The sequence below is a fragment of the Acomys minous genome, assembly GCF_964271855.1.
Source record: "Acomys minous genome assembly, chromosome: 19".
Classification (NCBI taxonomy): Eukaryota; Metazoa; Chordata; class Mammalia; order Rodentia; family Muridae; genus Acomys; species Acomys minous.
Window position 1 is genome coordinate 11,329,102 of NC_140499.1, and position 16,698 is coordinate 11,345,799.

At 38.9% G+C, this 16,698-nt stretch overlaps 1 protein-coding gene across 1 annotated transcript in view; it reads right to left on the reverse strand.

The window, feature by feature from the left end:
• Window positions 1-16,698, reverse strand: part of LOC311589894 (EGF-like and EMI domain-containing protein 1) — a 689,354-nt gene that overhangs the window by 614,909 nt on the left and 57,747 nt on the right. Inside the window, exons 2-4 of the mRNA XM_084768621.1 lie at window positions 10,471-10,605; window positions 8,335-8,420; window positions 6,660-6,764 (exon numbers count right to left, since the gene is read on the reverse strand). Of these exons, the coding sequence (XP_084624747.1) occupies window positions 6,660-6,764; window positions 8,335-8,420; window positions 10,471-10,605 (326 nt within the window). The remainder of the gene's footprint in view (window positions 1-6,659; window positions 6,765-8,334; window positions 8,421-10,470; window positions 10,606-16,698) is intronic.

Below are 16,698 nucleotides of genomic sequence, written 5' to 3' on the forward strand. Positions count from 1 at the left end.
GCTGTCAGTGTTGCCACAACCTCTGCCTAGTTATGGAATGAAGAACGTGGTCACTTTAATGCAGATAAGTTCATCTCTTGCTGAGAGCTTGGGGCTCCAACAAGGCATCTTTATGTCATAAGCAAAATAAGCACAAATGTTTAACTAGTGCAAACTGCTGTCTTCTGTTTAAGATGCCCATCAGTTTATCCCTGGATCATAACCTGGACTTTGCTGCATTTCATAACATCTGCTAGTAATGCTCATTTAAGGTGATATTTTTAAGTGTTTTCAAGTAATGATTTTTCCATTCTTTTCCAAATTACCTTCCCAGACTGATTTTATAATTCAATTAAAATAAGCCACTCACTTCCCTTAGCATGATTTGTTCTTTGTAAACCCCCTGCCACTTTCCCTGTTTTCACTGTTACATCAGGCCAGCTGCAGAAATGAAGCAGAAGATGAAGAAAAAAAAATTTGCTCCGTTTGCAATATTGCTTTGCTAATGCTTCTGCAACGAAACACACCAAGCTGGGTTGCTTAAGCAACAAAAAGACATCTATTTCCCTATGCTTTATTCTGTAAAATTGGAAAAATAATGCCATGTATAGATAGCATGAGGACTGACTGAAAACATACTTTACATACATGGCATGTGATTGACTCAAGCTCTGAAGGTAGAACTGGGGGACCAGCATATGGTCTCCCAAGGGTTATGAAGATGTAAGTCTCTCTGTTGCCTCCTACCTCACTTCTGGACTTCTGTTGCAAATGTTTGGTATTTCTTGGCATATACAACCATTATTTTGATGTCTTCATTTTGTGCATGCCTCTGTTTTCAATTTTTCCCTTTTTATAATGATACCAATCATGTTAGATTCTATATGACCTCATCTTACTTAATTATATCTATAGCAAACCTGCATCAAAATAATGTCACATTATAAGGTACTTGGGTTCAAAACTTCAGTGTAGGATATGTGGCAGTAGGGACACAATTAAACCTATAGGACTCATCGGATAAGTAAAACCCTGAAGAAAAATTCAACTTAAGAAAACTCTGTGGACCTACCTTCTACCCACCAGTGTTATAAACTGACCATCAACACAGTTACGTGACTAGAACATGCTTAATGCTCAGCTATACCTGTGATACAGCCTCCAAAATGTGCTCAGATTTCCCAGAGCAGAAAGAAAAAAAAAACCCAAAAAACAAAAAACTGGACCCTTGGACCCTTGGACCCTTTTCCCCTCTGATGTGTGCTCCTCCTCACAGCAGCTCCCCCTGTAGGATTCTCACAGCATCTACCGCAAACAAGAAGCACAGCTTGGGTGATATATCCAGCTTATGTATAAATCTTACGTGTTAGGCCTCTCATGCATAACAAGCTACACACACTGCACAGGAACACCAAATCATTAGAATGACATCCCAGATTTCAGGTTAAACTGGTGGGCTCTGGGGCCAGAACCTAGTATGTATGGATCTTACGTGCCCTACATCCTTGCTGTTTGCTCTTAGGCCAGTCTCTATGGCTCCATAGCACATACAGGTGAGGTAAGACTATTCACTGCATAGCCTTTAGATTATTGGTAATTTAATGTGTATGAAATTCTGAAAACACTGTCTGGGATACTATTGTACCTCAGGAAAGCTTTCATTTTTATGTGTCTCTTTATAAATGATAATGCTGACACTAGAAATGCAAGCACCTTTTCCAAGACAGCATAGCCAGGAGTGAGGTCCAGTCTCAGCCTCAAAATACTCCCAGATATCATTCAAAAAGCTTGTTATTTTTCATATATCTAAACACAGTATTTTGAGGTAGCAAAGACATTTGTGGATTTTCTCATAACTACAGAGAATGGAGAACCAATAAATGATGCTACATGATCAAGACACCCCAACTTGGGCTGGAAAAATGGCTCAACAGCTAAGAGTGCTTACTGCACAGTCAAGAGGATGGGAATTTGGATCTCAGCATCCAAGGAATAATCTAGGCTTCCCATACAAGCTATAGATACAGCTCTGAAACAGATGGAGAAAGCAGTATCCTGGGGATTGCTGTCTTCCAGTCTAGGTGAGAAAAAAAGATCACCAAGTCCAGAGAAAGATCCTGCCTCAAAGGAATAAGAGGAGAAAGACAAATAACAATGTCCAGATCCCTCTCCTGGCCTCCATATGTGCACACAGATGTGCACTAACACACACACTAGAGAGACAGAGACAAAGAGAGGACCTCAACTTCAGAACTGTCTTGTTTAGAAAACTGACTTTGACAAAAGAATTATGAAGAATTCTATAAGTTAACACTCTGTATATGAAGTCTCCAAACACCAGGTTTGACGGTATCAAAATAGGCAAAAGAATGACTGCCCTGAACCTAAGACATATGGCATATTTTGTCACTTATTATGCACTACATTCTTTTATTGTTATAGTTGTTTTAATGTATTTACTTATTCACCGTATATCTTAATTGTAGCCCCCCCTCTCTTCCTCAGTACCCCTCCCCTACTCCTCAGAAAAGGGAAGTCAGCCTATCCCAGCACATCAGGTCTCATACGGACTGAGTGCATCCTTTTCCACAGTGGCATGACAAGGCACCACTCCAGGAGGAAGTGATCTAAAAGCAGGCAACAAGTCCATGTCAAGGACATTCCCCACTCCCCTTACTAGGGGACCCACATGAAGACCAGGGTACCCATTGAGTACATATGTGTAGGGGGCCCAGGTCCAGTTCAGTCCCTATAAGCACCCCTGTGGCCAGGTTAGATGGCCGTTGGTCTTCTTGTGGAGCTCCTGTTCCCTCTGGGTCCATCTATCCTCCCCCGACTCTTTCACAAGGCTCCCTCAGCATCTGCTTCAACCCATAGGGTGGAGCCTCCCAGAGGACAGCTATGCTAGGCTCCTGTCTGCAAGCATAGCAGAGTATTGCTAATAGTGTCAGGGGTTGGCTCTCTCCGGGTATTGGTTGAAAATTCCCTCAATCTCTGTTCTATCTTTATCCCTGCACATCTTGTAGGCTGGGTAAATTATTTTGGATCAAAGTTTTTGTGGGTGGCTTAGTGTTCCCCTGCCTCCACTAGCAGACCTATCTAGTTACAGTGTGTCCTCTTCAGTCTTCATGACCCTTGTGTACCACTTTCTAAAGCCAAGAGAATTGTTGTTGTTTTATCTACTGTAATTTTCTCATGTATGTGGAAAATATACTAGTATTCCACAAAAGTTCACATGGTTTTCTTTTTATCTTTAATAATTTGCTATATTTTATAGTTACAAACACTTCTGAGACACTTTTCTTTCTTCCTGGTATGACATAAATGAACACCCTCTTCTGTATTTTACGACAAAATCATCCTCCATTATAGCAATGGTGAATTGCCTAATAATCATAGGCTTTCTGGTCTCTGCTTCCCAGAAGACTAAGATTAAACCATATGTTTTCACATCTGAAGTATCTAGTATACAGCCTGCTATATAAATATTTACTAACTGTAAGACTCAACTGAAGGCTGATTGACTGGCTGACAGATAGGATGGCCAAATATATGCATAGAAACTAAGGAAACTTAGAAGCCTACCATTAGCCACGTTATCATTTCACTTGACTTCTGACCAGAGACCAGGAAGATGAGGAGTGATGTGGAAATGAGGTGTGATTTTGTGTGTGAAATTAATCACTCCTGTAACTAGCCGTTCTCTCTGAAGCCATAAAATTTCAAAAGAAAGAAAAAACTTAACTACCAGCTATCTAGCTTGATTTGCATGTCTTCAAATCTTCAAAGTATTTCTTTTGATTTCTTTAATCAATAGTTATTTCAGAAAGCTTTTCATTACTTCCTAATTGTCCAAATTCATTTTCTTCACTCGCCTTATTAGACGCAGATTTTTTTCAATCGAGCTAAGTAGATCAGCAATTTTAGACTTATTATTAACCTCAAGCGTTGTTCTCACTCATGTTCCCACTCAGTAGGCCTACAGTTTTTCTTAATTTTTAAAAGGCCAACTGCTTGTTTGCAGAACTCTCTCTTCCCATATATGTTGGTAAAATCAAAGTTATTACAAGCTCTAAATTCACTCTACAGTGACCCTGATGATGTGAGATATGCATCACATCCTTGGTTCTAAATGAAGATGTGAGGATTCTCTTATACATAAATATCAGAAATAAGTAAATAAGAAGAATTCCCTCAGTTTTAATCTACAGCCATACATAGCCATTGCTATCACACTCACTCACACACACACACACACACACACACACACACACACACACACGCACACACACATGCACACTACAAAAATCTAAACTGAACATATCCGCTGCCCCTAACAACCTCACAGCTGGGACATTCTTCACAAAATATGAAGCACAGTATTATCACAAGCCTGATTATTATGTAAAAATCTAGAACAAAATTTTAACAAATGTTTATCATTCAACAATTATTTTTAAATACTAATGTACACTGATAACTACTGTCCTGCTGACTATATATGATCCAGGAAGCTCAGGGAATGACATAAAAAGTTTTAAAAACTGTAGCAATGTAGGAAAAACACATTAGATAGGAAGAAAGAGAACAGATGGGAAATACTAGAAAGGTCTTCAGCAGAAGAGCATGTGGAGTATGATTATATGTGTGCCAATATCCTGCCTGTGGGAATATAAACAAATATATACTGGGATGCCCATCATGGTTATCTGCACGCAACACAGTTCTGTACTGTTTTAGTTTGCTCCATTGCATAGAGATAGATTTTGTAATAATTGGGATTTTTTAACATTTTAACTTTTGAGTTATTTTTATATATAATTTTAAAAATAACATGAAAATTATTTCACTGTGATATATATATATATATATATATATATATATATATATATGGGCAGATATCTCATATAAAAATTACAGCCCATAGAGAAGTGTTAAGTTAAAGGCTGGCTCACCAGGCTATAATATAATTTCTTCTTAATTAGGTTCTCTACTTGCTGCCCAACTGCTTGATTTCCTAGAAAGTTTTTAAATTTTATTCATTGAAACCATCTTATTTTATATAGTTAGGAATGTCCCACTTCTGTGGGTTAAATACAATCCCATGACAGAGGAGTCTAAAGTTTTACTCTTCGAGAACAAATCCTTAGGGTTTGTCAATTCCTTTTTAAATTCAGGGAGAGCCCACTAGCAAGAGAAGAAAGTGTCAGAAGCTAAGGTAAGCATGCCTGGATGGCAGCACTGGCAAGCGCAGCAGGGACACCTGACAGGCATTTTGTATGTTGGTGTTATCCCCTCGCTCTGGAGACTTCATGGTGTACAAACAAGCCTGTGCAAAAAACAATCTTTCTTTCTATGTTTAAAATTATCCAGTATTTTCACCATCCAAAACTACAAAAAAGAATAATATGACACTTGAATTTCAGAGAGCACAATAATTACTTTGGTGTATGGCAGTTGTTAAGAAGTCAGAATAATCAAAATCTTCAAGCACTGATGTAAAGATAAAGATAAATTAACCCAGGTATAATTGGGCCATTATCATTACCATATGTCTCTTTTATTACCTCTGTCCTCTGGGACATGATGCCCTGCAATATTTGCTCCACAAAACAACACATTTATAAATTAATACCTAATTATGGTTTTTAAAAAAAGAACTCTTGCTGAACCAATAACATGTGTAAATCTCCGCCACAATTATTGTCCAAACTAAGAAACTGTTAGTACCAATTTAGCCGAAAACATTTATTTAAAGTCGAATAATTTGTTTCCAGGGATTCATGTGTAATTTTTGGTATTTCTAAAAAATTAGGAAAACAGTAAAGATACAGCCTGGTGCTCAAAGCCTCTACGGATGTCTACAAATCAGTCCTCTGGTCAAAGCATAAGCCTTTATCTTCATTCGTATATTTTTTAAAAGTCATCTCGGGACACAGTTTGGGAATTGATTTACAAGAACATCTCTGAAGTGAGCCACAGAAGACAGGAGCACTATCCGTAATCCCAAGTGTAGAAGAGACAAAAACACTTGAGTGCTGGGGTATGGTATCACTTTTGAAAACCCAAACAGTAGACACAAGAAGTCAAACATATCAGTGCTTTACATGAAGCTACATTCTGCAGTAATGGGTAAGTTATTGGTGACTTTAAAACCTCCCCACACAAGAAACATCTTATATGCACATGTTCAAGTTAACAGTTAAGCTCCCAAGAGTGAAAAGTAGATTAACAAGTGTTGAAACTTTGGGACTCATCCAAGTCTTATGACTTCCAGCTTTGTAAAATTTTAAGATAACATGGATAAGATTAGTCAATACTGCATAACATCAAGCTCATTCTGTTTATATTTTGCTTATTTATGGAGCCCAGAGATATCACAGAATACCATACCACAGCAGCAGTTTCAATCTATATTCCTAGAGTGATTTGATATCTGACATCTAACACTTTCTTTGCAAAGTAGAGCATTTTGTACTTATGATCACCTTTGAACTCTTACAGGGAAGTCTTACAACTCAACCACAAGGCAGACTTCATGATGATTACTACACTGTACTTCTGAATTCAAGCTTAGTGTCTCGTTTTCCGTGGTCACTAATTCTCAGAAAGGTATCCCACCAGGACACAACTGGCAGACAGTGCCAAATCATGACAGGATTGTCCTATTGGGGACTTACCATATTGACAGTGAGGTCCCTGAAATCCTCCTGAACAATGGCATTGGTGAGTGTCCCCTTCTGAGCACTCCCTTCCTCTGAAATGAGTTCCCAGAGAAGAGACAGCTAAAAGGAATGTTCAAGAGAAGGGAAAGGAACAAATCATCAGTGTGGGCAGACACCATGCAGTTAGCATGACATGACCTACTAAATTCCACTGGCCCCTCCACAGGAAATTATAAATACATTTGCTATAACAAATTGCTATTACAAGACGATGACTGACTGTTTGAGGCCTTGCAGAATTATCTGTAGGAACATTCCTGAAACTTTTTCAGAAATGCAGATTCTGAGAGCCCCTCTGGGCCTACTTCATACCATTTAATAAGACACCAGATTTGTGTTCATGTTGTGAGTGAAAAAGTATTGGCATAAAGAAACTACATGAATAAGGTGACTGAGGTCAAAAGGATCTTTAAAACAAAACAAAAAATCAAACAAAATGCTAATATTTTACCAGAGGCAAAGAACTTGGGTAGTTGTTAAACAATAAATATTAAGACTTTGACTCAGAGCTGTCAATTTTCTAGGCTTTCTATCATAGCTATGATGGTATTGTGAGCAGATCTTTTCACTGATTTTAAACCAACCAGCCATAGTAGCCTGATGTATAAACACACTCTTGCCACAGCACTCAACACCACGCCTGCCTACAACAAAACTTCTTGAACATATTTCAAGGGCATAAAGCTCCTAGGGAAAGGTGACAGGTTGCTGGCAAACTCCCTAAGGCACACAGGCAGGAGAGATGAACTGTCCATGGTGCTGCATCAATTAGATGCACAGAAGCAATCCAAGGGACTTGAAAATCACTGTAAACACATAAGGCAGGGAAAGTGCGCCCAAAACAGGACCGTTTCTCACCGTCTGATAAACTGTATAATGCCACTAGTTCTGCTGCCTGAGTGCTGTCAAACACAACGTTCTGAAGGTTCTGAAATACTGTCACCAGAGAGGTTTATACACAGTGCAAACCTCATCTTGAAAAGTAAACTGCCCCCAGAGCTCTGCAATTAATCATGGCAAGCCCAAGTTCAGAAATCCCATTTAGGCTTAGCACAGTGATTTCCCTCTGGACTTTTGAACCAACCATGGATTACAAATTTGATGATATGCAAAAGGGGCAAATAGAGACACAAGATGTACATCAAGGAAAGCCCCTTTCTGGCTTTAAAGCAACTGTCCTTTAAATAGAATATACTGCAGCTTTCATGGGTCCTGAGCTAAACCCATCATTAAAATGCTTAACCAAAAGGCTTTTTTATGCACATTTCCCACATGTCACAAGTAAGTCATTAGACTAGCCCAGTGGTTTTCAACTTGTGGGTCATGACCCCTCATAGGGCTTGCCTAAGATCATCATGAAAAAACAGATATTTACATTATGATTCATAACAGCAGTAAAATTACAGTTATGAAGTAGCATCAAAGATAATTTTATGTTTCCAGGTCACCACAACAAGAAGAACTGTACTAAAGGATGACAGCATTAGAAAGGCTGAGTACTACTGGTCAAGAGCAATGCTATGACTCTACAGTGCTTCTAAAGATGCTGAAATGTGATAGGCATTGTATGGTTGAAGCATAAGCATCCCCTCTAGTAACAGAGAACTTGGCAAGAAGAATTACAACTTACAAAAGAAGCAGCCGGGTTCATCATCCCAACGGCTCCAACCAGGGCAGCACCGGAAGACTGTCTGGTGCTCTGTGGCATACACATGTCTGTAGACGGTGTAGTAGCGAGTCCTACAGAGGACAGGACATCATTCAGGGAACCATGTCGTTCCCCTGGGGGCAAAGTTATCATTTCACAGTTATAAAAATATCTCCCTCCAGTTGAAATGCTGTCACATACATTGGGAGGTGGACGAATGAGGAGATATAGCTACTGATGAATACATACATACACACATGCACACACACACACATACACACATACACATGCACACACACATATGCACACACATACACACCCATAACAACCACATCACATATGTAGTCAACATAATCTTAGGCATGGGTTGAGGAAAATTAAGAAGGACCCAATGTTACTTTTGTATAATCTATCCTGAAGACATCTTAATTTATCAAGAGTAAAATCTAAAGTTTTAAGAAGAATTCTGAAATCCTAAACGAGAATAAGATTCGTGCATTTCAGGTTAACATCAAAGGTTTATTACATATTGATCACACTCGAGCAAGCATTCTCATCCACAGTTAAAGTCCGAAACAGGATGACTGCCCTTAGTTGGGGTAAGGAGAATTCAAAGAACCTACCAATGAAAGTGGATGTCCCGCCCCCATCCCCACCCCACCCCAAAGTGAGCACAGTACATGATAGACAAAAAGTACATATGTGGGCTGGAGACATGACTCAGAGCTCTTGCAGAGGATTCAAGTTTCCAGCAGCTCACAACTGCCTGTAACTTTAGCTCTAGGGGAGTTGACACCCTCTTCTGGCCACTGCAGATGTTGTACTCACATGCACACACACACACACACACACACACACACACACACACACAGAGAGAGAGAGAGAGAGAGAGAGAGAGAGAGAGAGAGAGAGAGAGAGACTTAAAAATAAAATCGGCATTTAAAGTATAAATACAATGTCAAAATCTCTCTCGAAGCAATTAGCACACACATTGAGTGCTTTCAGGATGCTGAGCTTTATGTTGAGGATTAAAATGTGTTTTCAGTACTCATGCTATCCAGGCACCCCATTAATTTTCCAACTTTACACACTAAAGCTCAGAGAAATCTGTGAATTTAACTTAAGGACACAAGGCAAGTAATAGCTAGGAAATGTTTTATTTTTTCTGACTTAACAGTCATTTAGATGGTTTTAATTAACATCACCACCCCTCAGAGTATTCACCTCAAGGATAAACACACACAGGTATGCACATGCACACACATAGAGTAGGTTCACATATTCAGTTACAGTTATCATTTCAAGGATAAACACACAGGTATGCATATGCACACAGGTAGAGTAGGTACACATATTTAGTTATAAATAATTCAGTCTTGTCTTATAACTGTTATCATGCTTGTGCAATGAAAAGGCTAGCTACTTAAAACCACCCTAAATTTTCACTGCTGATAACAGGACAAATGAGTTCATTAACCTGACACAGCACTTTATTGTCATAAATTTAGACCCATTTGGTGCATTTACATCAGCTCCAACCCATTAGCAACCATTTGTATCAAGAGGCGCTTAGATGATTGTGAAACTAGTTTAAAACTTTGAACAAAATGAAAGCCTGGCCTCTTAGAAAGCATTGTGGACACTGGCTTTCCTCTGCTCTCACAGCCTGCTGGGCTGATCCTAATTCAAAGACCATAATAAAGCTAAAGATGCTGTGGGTTTCAAAGGGCTCCAGAGTGGCAAGGGCAGGTCAGGTGTTGCTTCGCAGCTCTAGAAACCCTGGATCACGTTGAGCCAAATTTAGCAAACCAACACAATATCCCTTGTTTCTGTCATCTTTCTGATCTTTAGCTTTCAATGGTACATCATATCCTGAGGTAAAATTAGAATCATCTAGCCAAAAATAGTTCACACATAATGGAGGTCTAACATAAAATAATCACCCAGCCCACGGCTGAAGGAAACTATGTAATTGTGAACGTCCTTGGTAAGCATTCCTTGGCCCCTTTACTTAATTATCCAACCATTTCCTACAGCTCCCAGGATAAAATATTTAGGAGCAGGTGAAGCTTCTGGTTTGAGGTTTTAACAATTATAGAAGTCAGGACACCATCTTACCTTCTTTCATAACCCACACACCACCGTGGGCCTGAGCAGCCTTGCTTCCAGAACTTGACGGTGTCTATGAAAGCTCCTACGCATGGGCGTGACAGGCGGATGGCCATCAGCTGCTCCTCTTTGCAAACGTTCAGCCTTCACAAAATAAAAGAGAGAGAGAGAGAGAGAGAGAGAGAGAGAGAGAGAGAGAGAGAGAGAAAGGAGCAGTTACATGGGAAGAAGCAAGGAGGTTTTCTGTATGAAGCACGGGGTGTTTCCCCATCCATTTTCCACAAAAGGTTTGTAATGGCTTAGAGAAGTACATACAGAAAGCAACAGACGAAAAACGTGGGCAGCAGTTTAGAAAAGTTCAAGCTTCAAAACAACGTCTGATTTTCACGTGTCAATTAAGGTGAGACAGTTTGTAACATCTGAGGCCAGGAAGAAGGAAAATGAAATAGATTTCAGAGATCAAGAGCATCTTAGAGATAGGAAAGTTGTCAAGTTCCCATGTGGTGAAGATCACTGAGTTGTATGATAGGTTGTGAACTCCTTGAGAGCCAAAACTTGAAACAGGCCGTCAGGCTTCTTCTCTGGAATAACTAATTCTAGCAGCAAGCTGGGTGAACCGCGCAAGCTTTCCATGCCTTAGGGGTCATTCACAAGCCACAGACTGACACAAATGGAGAGTGTAAATGACTGTTTCAGCTCTGATGTTCCTGACTCTGGAAAGCTGACATTCTGACTCGGTCTACCTTACTCCCCAGTCTCAGAGCATTTTATGACTGGCTTAACGGACCCTACTCACAGTCAGCTACGCAAAACATGAACTCTATTTTGAGATGCTACAGTCAGTTCCTAAAAAATCTCTGTGAACTTGCCTGGGGGCACAAAAGTAATACTGATAATTAAATGTCTAAAAGTACGCCCCACTCTGAACTCAATGACACCACCCTCGCTGACCAGATTCCTTTGTTAGTTAGAGTCTGATTTCACTCACAGCCCGTTTCTCACATCCACATCTAAAAGGCAATTGCTTATATAGTAATTGACAACCTCTGAACTTCATTTATGAGTTTACATGGCACATTTTAATATTTAAAAAAAATACTAAAATAACAAAATAAGGAAAAAATTGCACATTAGATAGGTATGCATAAAATCATCAAGAATTGAGCAGCAAGTCTAAAGAAAATCTCAGCTTTTAGATTCTGCTCATAGAAAAGATACAAGGTGTGTGTGTGTGTGTGTGTGTGTGTGTGTGTGTGTGTGTGTGTACATATATATAAATATATAAGTATATCATATATGTATTATATATTACATGATATATATCTGTATAGAGATACAAATATACTCATATGTATACATGAATACAAATATGTCTTTATTTGGTCTTATGTGATGTTTTAGGATCCAAAAAGACCAAATACAATGAGCACAAAGACCTGGGAGCTGTGGCGCATGCCTGGAATCTCAGCACTCAGGGAGGCAGAGGCAAGAGGATTGCTGTGAGTTCAAGGCCAGCCTGGTCTACAAAGCAAGTCCAGGACAGCCAAGGCTACACAAAGAAACTCTGTCTTGGAAAAAAAAAGAAATAAACAAAGAATGAGCACAAAGGTCTTTTATTTTATTATCAACAGTGTAATACGTTATTCAGAAGCTCACACTGAATTCCAGTGAACGCCACCTTCTTCTATCTATCCACCAATCCACTCCTGCAAAAATTACTTATTATGTTCCTTTACACATAATAGGTTTCTCTAGAAGCATTCTACTAAATAAATATTTTGTAGTCTGTTCCATCTATCATAAGGTACTGACCAGGATGTGATGAATTGGGACACAATAGGAGGGCTAGCCATTAAAGGACACATCATCAAACTACCCAACAATGTAGATAAACTGCCCTCAAGAATAATTAGGGGCACTTAGTAATTCATCACAGAGATTGGCTGAGGGCAAATCCCTCCATAGTACTTCAAGCTGAAGCACAAATGAGGCAAAAGAAGCTTCTAGAAATCACATCAGCTGTCCTGTTTGACTTGAGCTAGTAAAAGAAAGGCTTTCCCTCCATCGTTGACAAGAGTTGAGCAGTGTTACTTTCTAACTAAAGCACATGCCATGGCCAGCTGAATGATCGTCTAAATACAAATCACCGACTTCAAACCAAACCAAACCAAACCAAACAAAAAGGAATCTAAGGTATCTTTTTCATCCCTGGAAGAATCCTAGCATCCATTGCTGTATCTCCCTTTCTCTCCCAACACAAAAGCCAGGGCTGATAGGGGGGAAAGTGGGAGATACTTCAGACAGAGGTGACAATAAATCCTTCTACTGTCCTTGTTAGGTCCTTGATACTATCAGAGTGATAGTTCTTGTTTGTAATGGCAGAAAGGAGTCCCCAGATGTTGAGGCTGGTGTGTAAATAAAGATGTATTTGTATTCCATGTGTACACAGGAGTTTCAAAGTGAGCTGGAATAAGTTGTTAACAAAGTGACTTTACAATTAGCGAATGATGTGTACTGACAGAAACATGGGCAGAATTCATTAATTAGATGATCGATGGATAGATGGATAGATAGATGGATAGATAGATAGATAGATAGATAGATAGATAGATAGATAGATACAAATGTCGCTGTGCTGTATACCAGCACACTGAGATTTTCTGCAAGTCCACATAGCTGCTGCCTGATATGTAAAACTCCCTCCACATCTCATCTTTGCTACCTGATCTAGAACCAGGTATGAGTATCTTGGAACTCACCATCTAAAAGGTTCTCGGGGAAGGAAAAGGACAGAAAGGATTAATTTGCTTCGTGCTGCAAGTTGGCTTGAGGCATTACTATTCCCCTCACATTACGCCTGAGGTGACTGAGCACCACCTCTGCCTAGACCCACATCCACAGCCCAGTGAGGTCTCACCGAGCCCCAGGACACCCCTGCTCTGCCCTCCATCCCTGCTCTGGTCTTTCAAGAGACCTAACTTTGTTTCCCAGTGTTCCTGTGTTATCATTATTATTACTATGTATTATTCTTGCCATTACTATTATTATTATGTTTTAAAATATTTTATCTAGCTTTGACAGATATCTTATGAAATAGAGCCTATAAATACATTCTTAAAATAACACTAGCTTACTTTCTAAATTCTTTAAAATAATCTTTTTTTTGCTCGAGTCTGAAATATTAATATTTCTAACATAGTTCTACAGAGATGTAGAGAGGTGTTCAATTGGTTGCACCCAAATAAATTAATGTACTGTTCTGTCTTTAAGAAGATCCAGTGATCAAGACATACAAATCAGTTAATGCATGGAAAGAGCTCATACATGATGCATGATCCATGCTTAGCTATATGTTAGGTGTAGATTTCTATCACATCAATAAACTGAGGATAAATTTCTCAAAGAAATAATCTACAGAATTTAATTTTTATGCCACGACTAATTTGCCATACAGTGAAACAGATGAAAGTGGATAATGTGTCATGTTCTTTAAAAGAAGAACTCGCAGTGACACTTCCTAATGAAAACACTAATTAAAATTAATAAAAAGGCACCACACTGCTGCTACTGCCGCATCTGACCCTCAATCCCCTTAGGCACACACAAGCCTGCACTCTCTAATATTGCACCATGACTGGAGAGCGGGCACTGCCCTTCCCGTTCCTTAAGCTGATATTAGAGTGCTCTGGAGCCGCTCTGGAATTGCAGACAACAGCGTAGTGATCTGAGGAGCAAGAGCCCCTGAGAGAACTGAGGAAGCCAACCGAGGGCTTAGAAAGCAAAGCACCCTCATGCACACCTGAAGTTTCTTTTTTTTACTGTGCACACTTTCTTCTTTGTTGTGATGAGCTGGATCTCTCCGCAGCTGCAAATTAATTTCCTCCGCTCCCCAAATGAATTACACGTAACCGCTTCTAAAAATGACTACAGCTATGAAAGTCATTTTCACTTAATAACTAACTATTAATCTCATATTTCTTGGTGTCACTTTAGTATGAAGTGCAAACGAAAATTATGCTAAACATTGCAAATTTATAGCAAACAGCAGCCTTGATTTATATTATTATAGATGGTTTATCACCAGGAGCAATCTAAACAAAACTCCATCAGAGAGATGTTACAATTTGTATTTATTTCTTCCAGCACTAAATAGTTCCTCAGTTTCAGAACTATCATTAATTTCTTATAAATGCAAATCTTTATTTCTTATTTTAATCTACAATGATTTCTCTAAGTCTTCAGAAGATTAGCTTTTACATAGAATATTCAAATAACCATTATAAATGAGATTTGATGTTCCCTGAGCAATCTATTAGCAATGATGCATAAAGGACTTAAAAGGAATGGGTGGCCCCCATCGATCCAGGCTGTAATGGGCTAACAATGCACTTCCCCTTCCTTCTAAACGATCACCTTACAATTCAAAATAAAATCATTTATATAAAAAGTCAGTATCTGGGAATATCTTTAAATTGTTTTGACTTCCTCTGTAATCATCTAATTTTATTATGCATTCTTTGGATCTCTAGAAAGACCTAAGTCACTGAACAGATACATAATTAAAAGGAAACTGTAAGCATCTCTTTCCCTTATTTATATGACCACATCAAAGCCAAGATCCTTGTGAATCTTACCCTGACAACACAGTCTAGATAACAATGACCACTCAATCTGGGCCCAACTCCTTCTAGTTAATCCCTCTAGTTAATTGGTCTAGTTAGTCCTTATAGTTAATCCTTCTAGTTAGTCTGCCACAATTCAGCCTCCTAAACCTCTGCTAATATCTGTCTGACTTAAGGAATTCACTAGTGAAATTTCTGTAGTCCACATTGTTTCCAAGCCCTGTTACCTCCCACAGAAGACAGAGACACATCATTTAGAGAAGGCAGCTAACCATGCCTGTGTCACATCTGTCAGGGATGTCTGAGGGCTCCTCCGTGGTCTACTTTCCTGACTTCTACCCATCTTCTTGGTCTATGTTGAGGAGTTCTTTATGAAGACCAATTTATATGATATGTTTTCTTTCTATGAAACCTGACTCTAAGTACTAATATATGTTCAACATCATGTGATAAGCAGTGGTATTCGTTAACTCAAATTTAATAGAAATCACTTGCTTTGAAGACTCTGTGATGAAGAATTCATGAATTCACTCTCCAAAATTTCTCTGAGCTCATATGATGTTTCAGCATTTCTGTTAGGTCCCTGCAGTACAGTCAAATAAAACTCTTCTTGAAATTAGTAAAATAACACTCAGTTCTAGAAGAGGTTAAATGATATTTTCAAATTAGTATACAACTTGTACAAAATTGGTAAGACATGTGTTTACTCTTAGTTAAGAAGCCCCAGAATGCCACCACTAAAACCAAGATCTTCTCTGATCAAAGGAAATAATCTGTTTATCAAACACTATAAAATATTAAAAAAACAAAAGAAATAAGATCTTTATGAACGAGCAAAATGAACAGAGATAGAAGCATACATGACTTTAAGATACACCACAGAAAAGCAGTGACCAAAACAGGTCCACACTTGTAAAAACCACACAGAAAGAAATAACAAAATAAAGAGGCCAGATAAAAATTGAAGTGTTAAGAGTGGGTTTATTTTCTACAGGGATACTAAGAACACACAGCAGGGGAAGGGTAATCTCTCCGAGAGACACAATGCTGAAACCACTGGATGTCTACCAACAGGTGAACACACTTCAAACGTTATCTCACAGCATCTATAGACATCAACATCAGACTGACTTTCATATAACGTAAAACTACAGAACTGGGTCAATGATGTGACTCAAGGTTTAAAGCACTCACTGTTAAGCCTAACAATCTAAGTTTAATCCCTGGAAGCCACATGGTGTAAGGAGAGAACCAACAAACTCAAATTGTTCTCTGTCTTCCGCATCTGCACAGTCTCACACACACACACACACACACACACACACACACACGAAAGCACATGTTTACACACATGCATGCACATGTTTACATACAAAAGTAAATAATAAATAAAGTAATAAGGTAATAAAATATAAAGTAATAAAAAATGTCAACTTATTTGAAGTAAAGATAAGAAGCCAGCAGCAAGGCACTGACCTGGACAATGAGTGTATGGTGTGAAAACAGAAGCACAGAGAACGGAAGCAAAGAGAAGCCAATGATAACACAAAACCCTCTGTATATGCAGGAAAGCAACCAGAGATGAAGGGATGACTTATGGGACAAGGAAAAATAT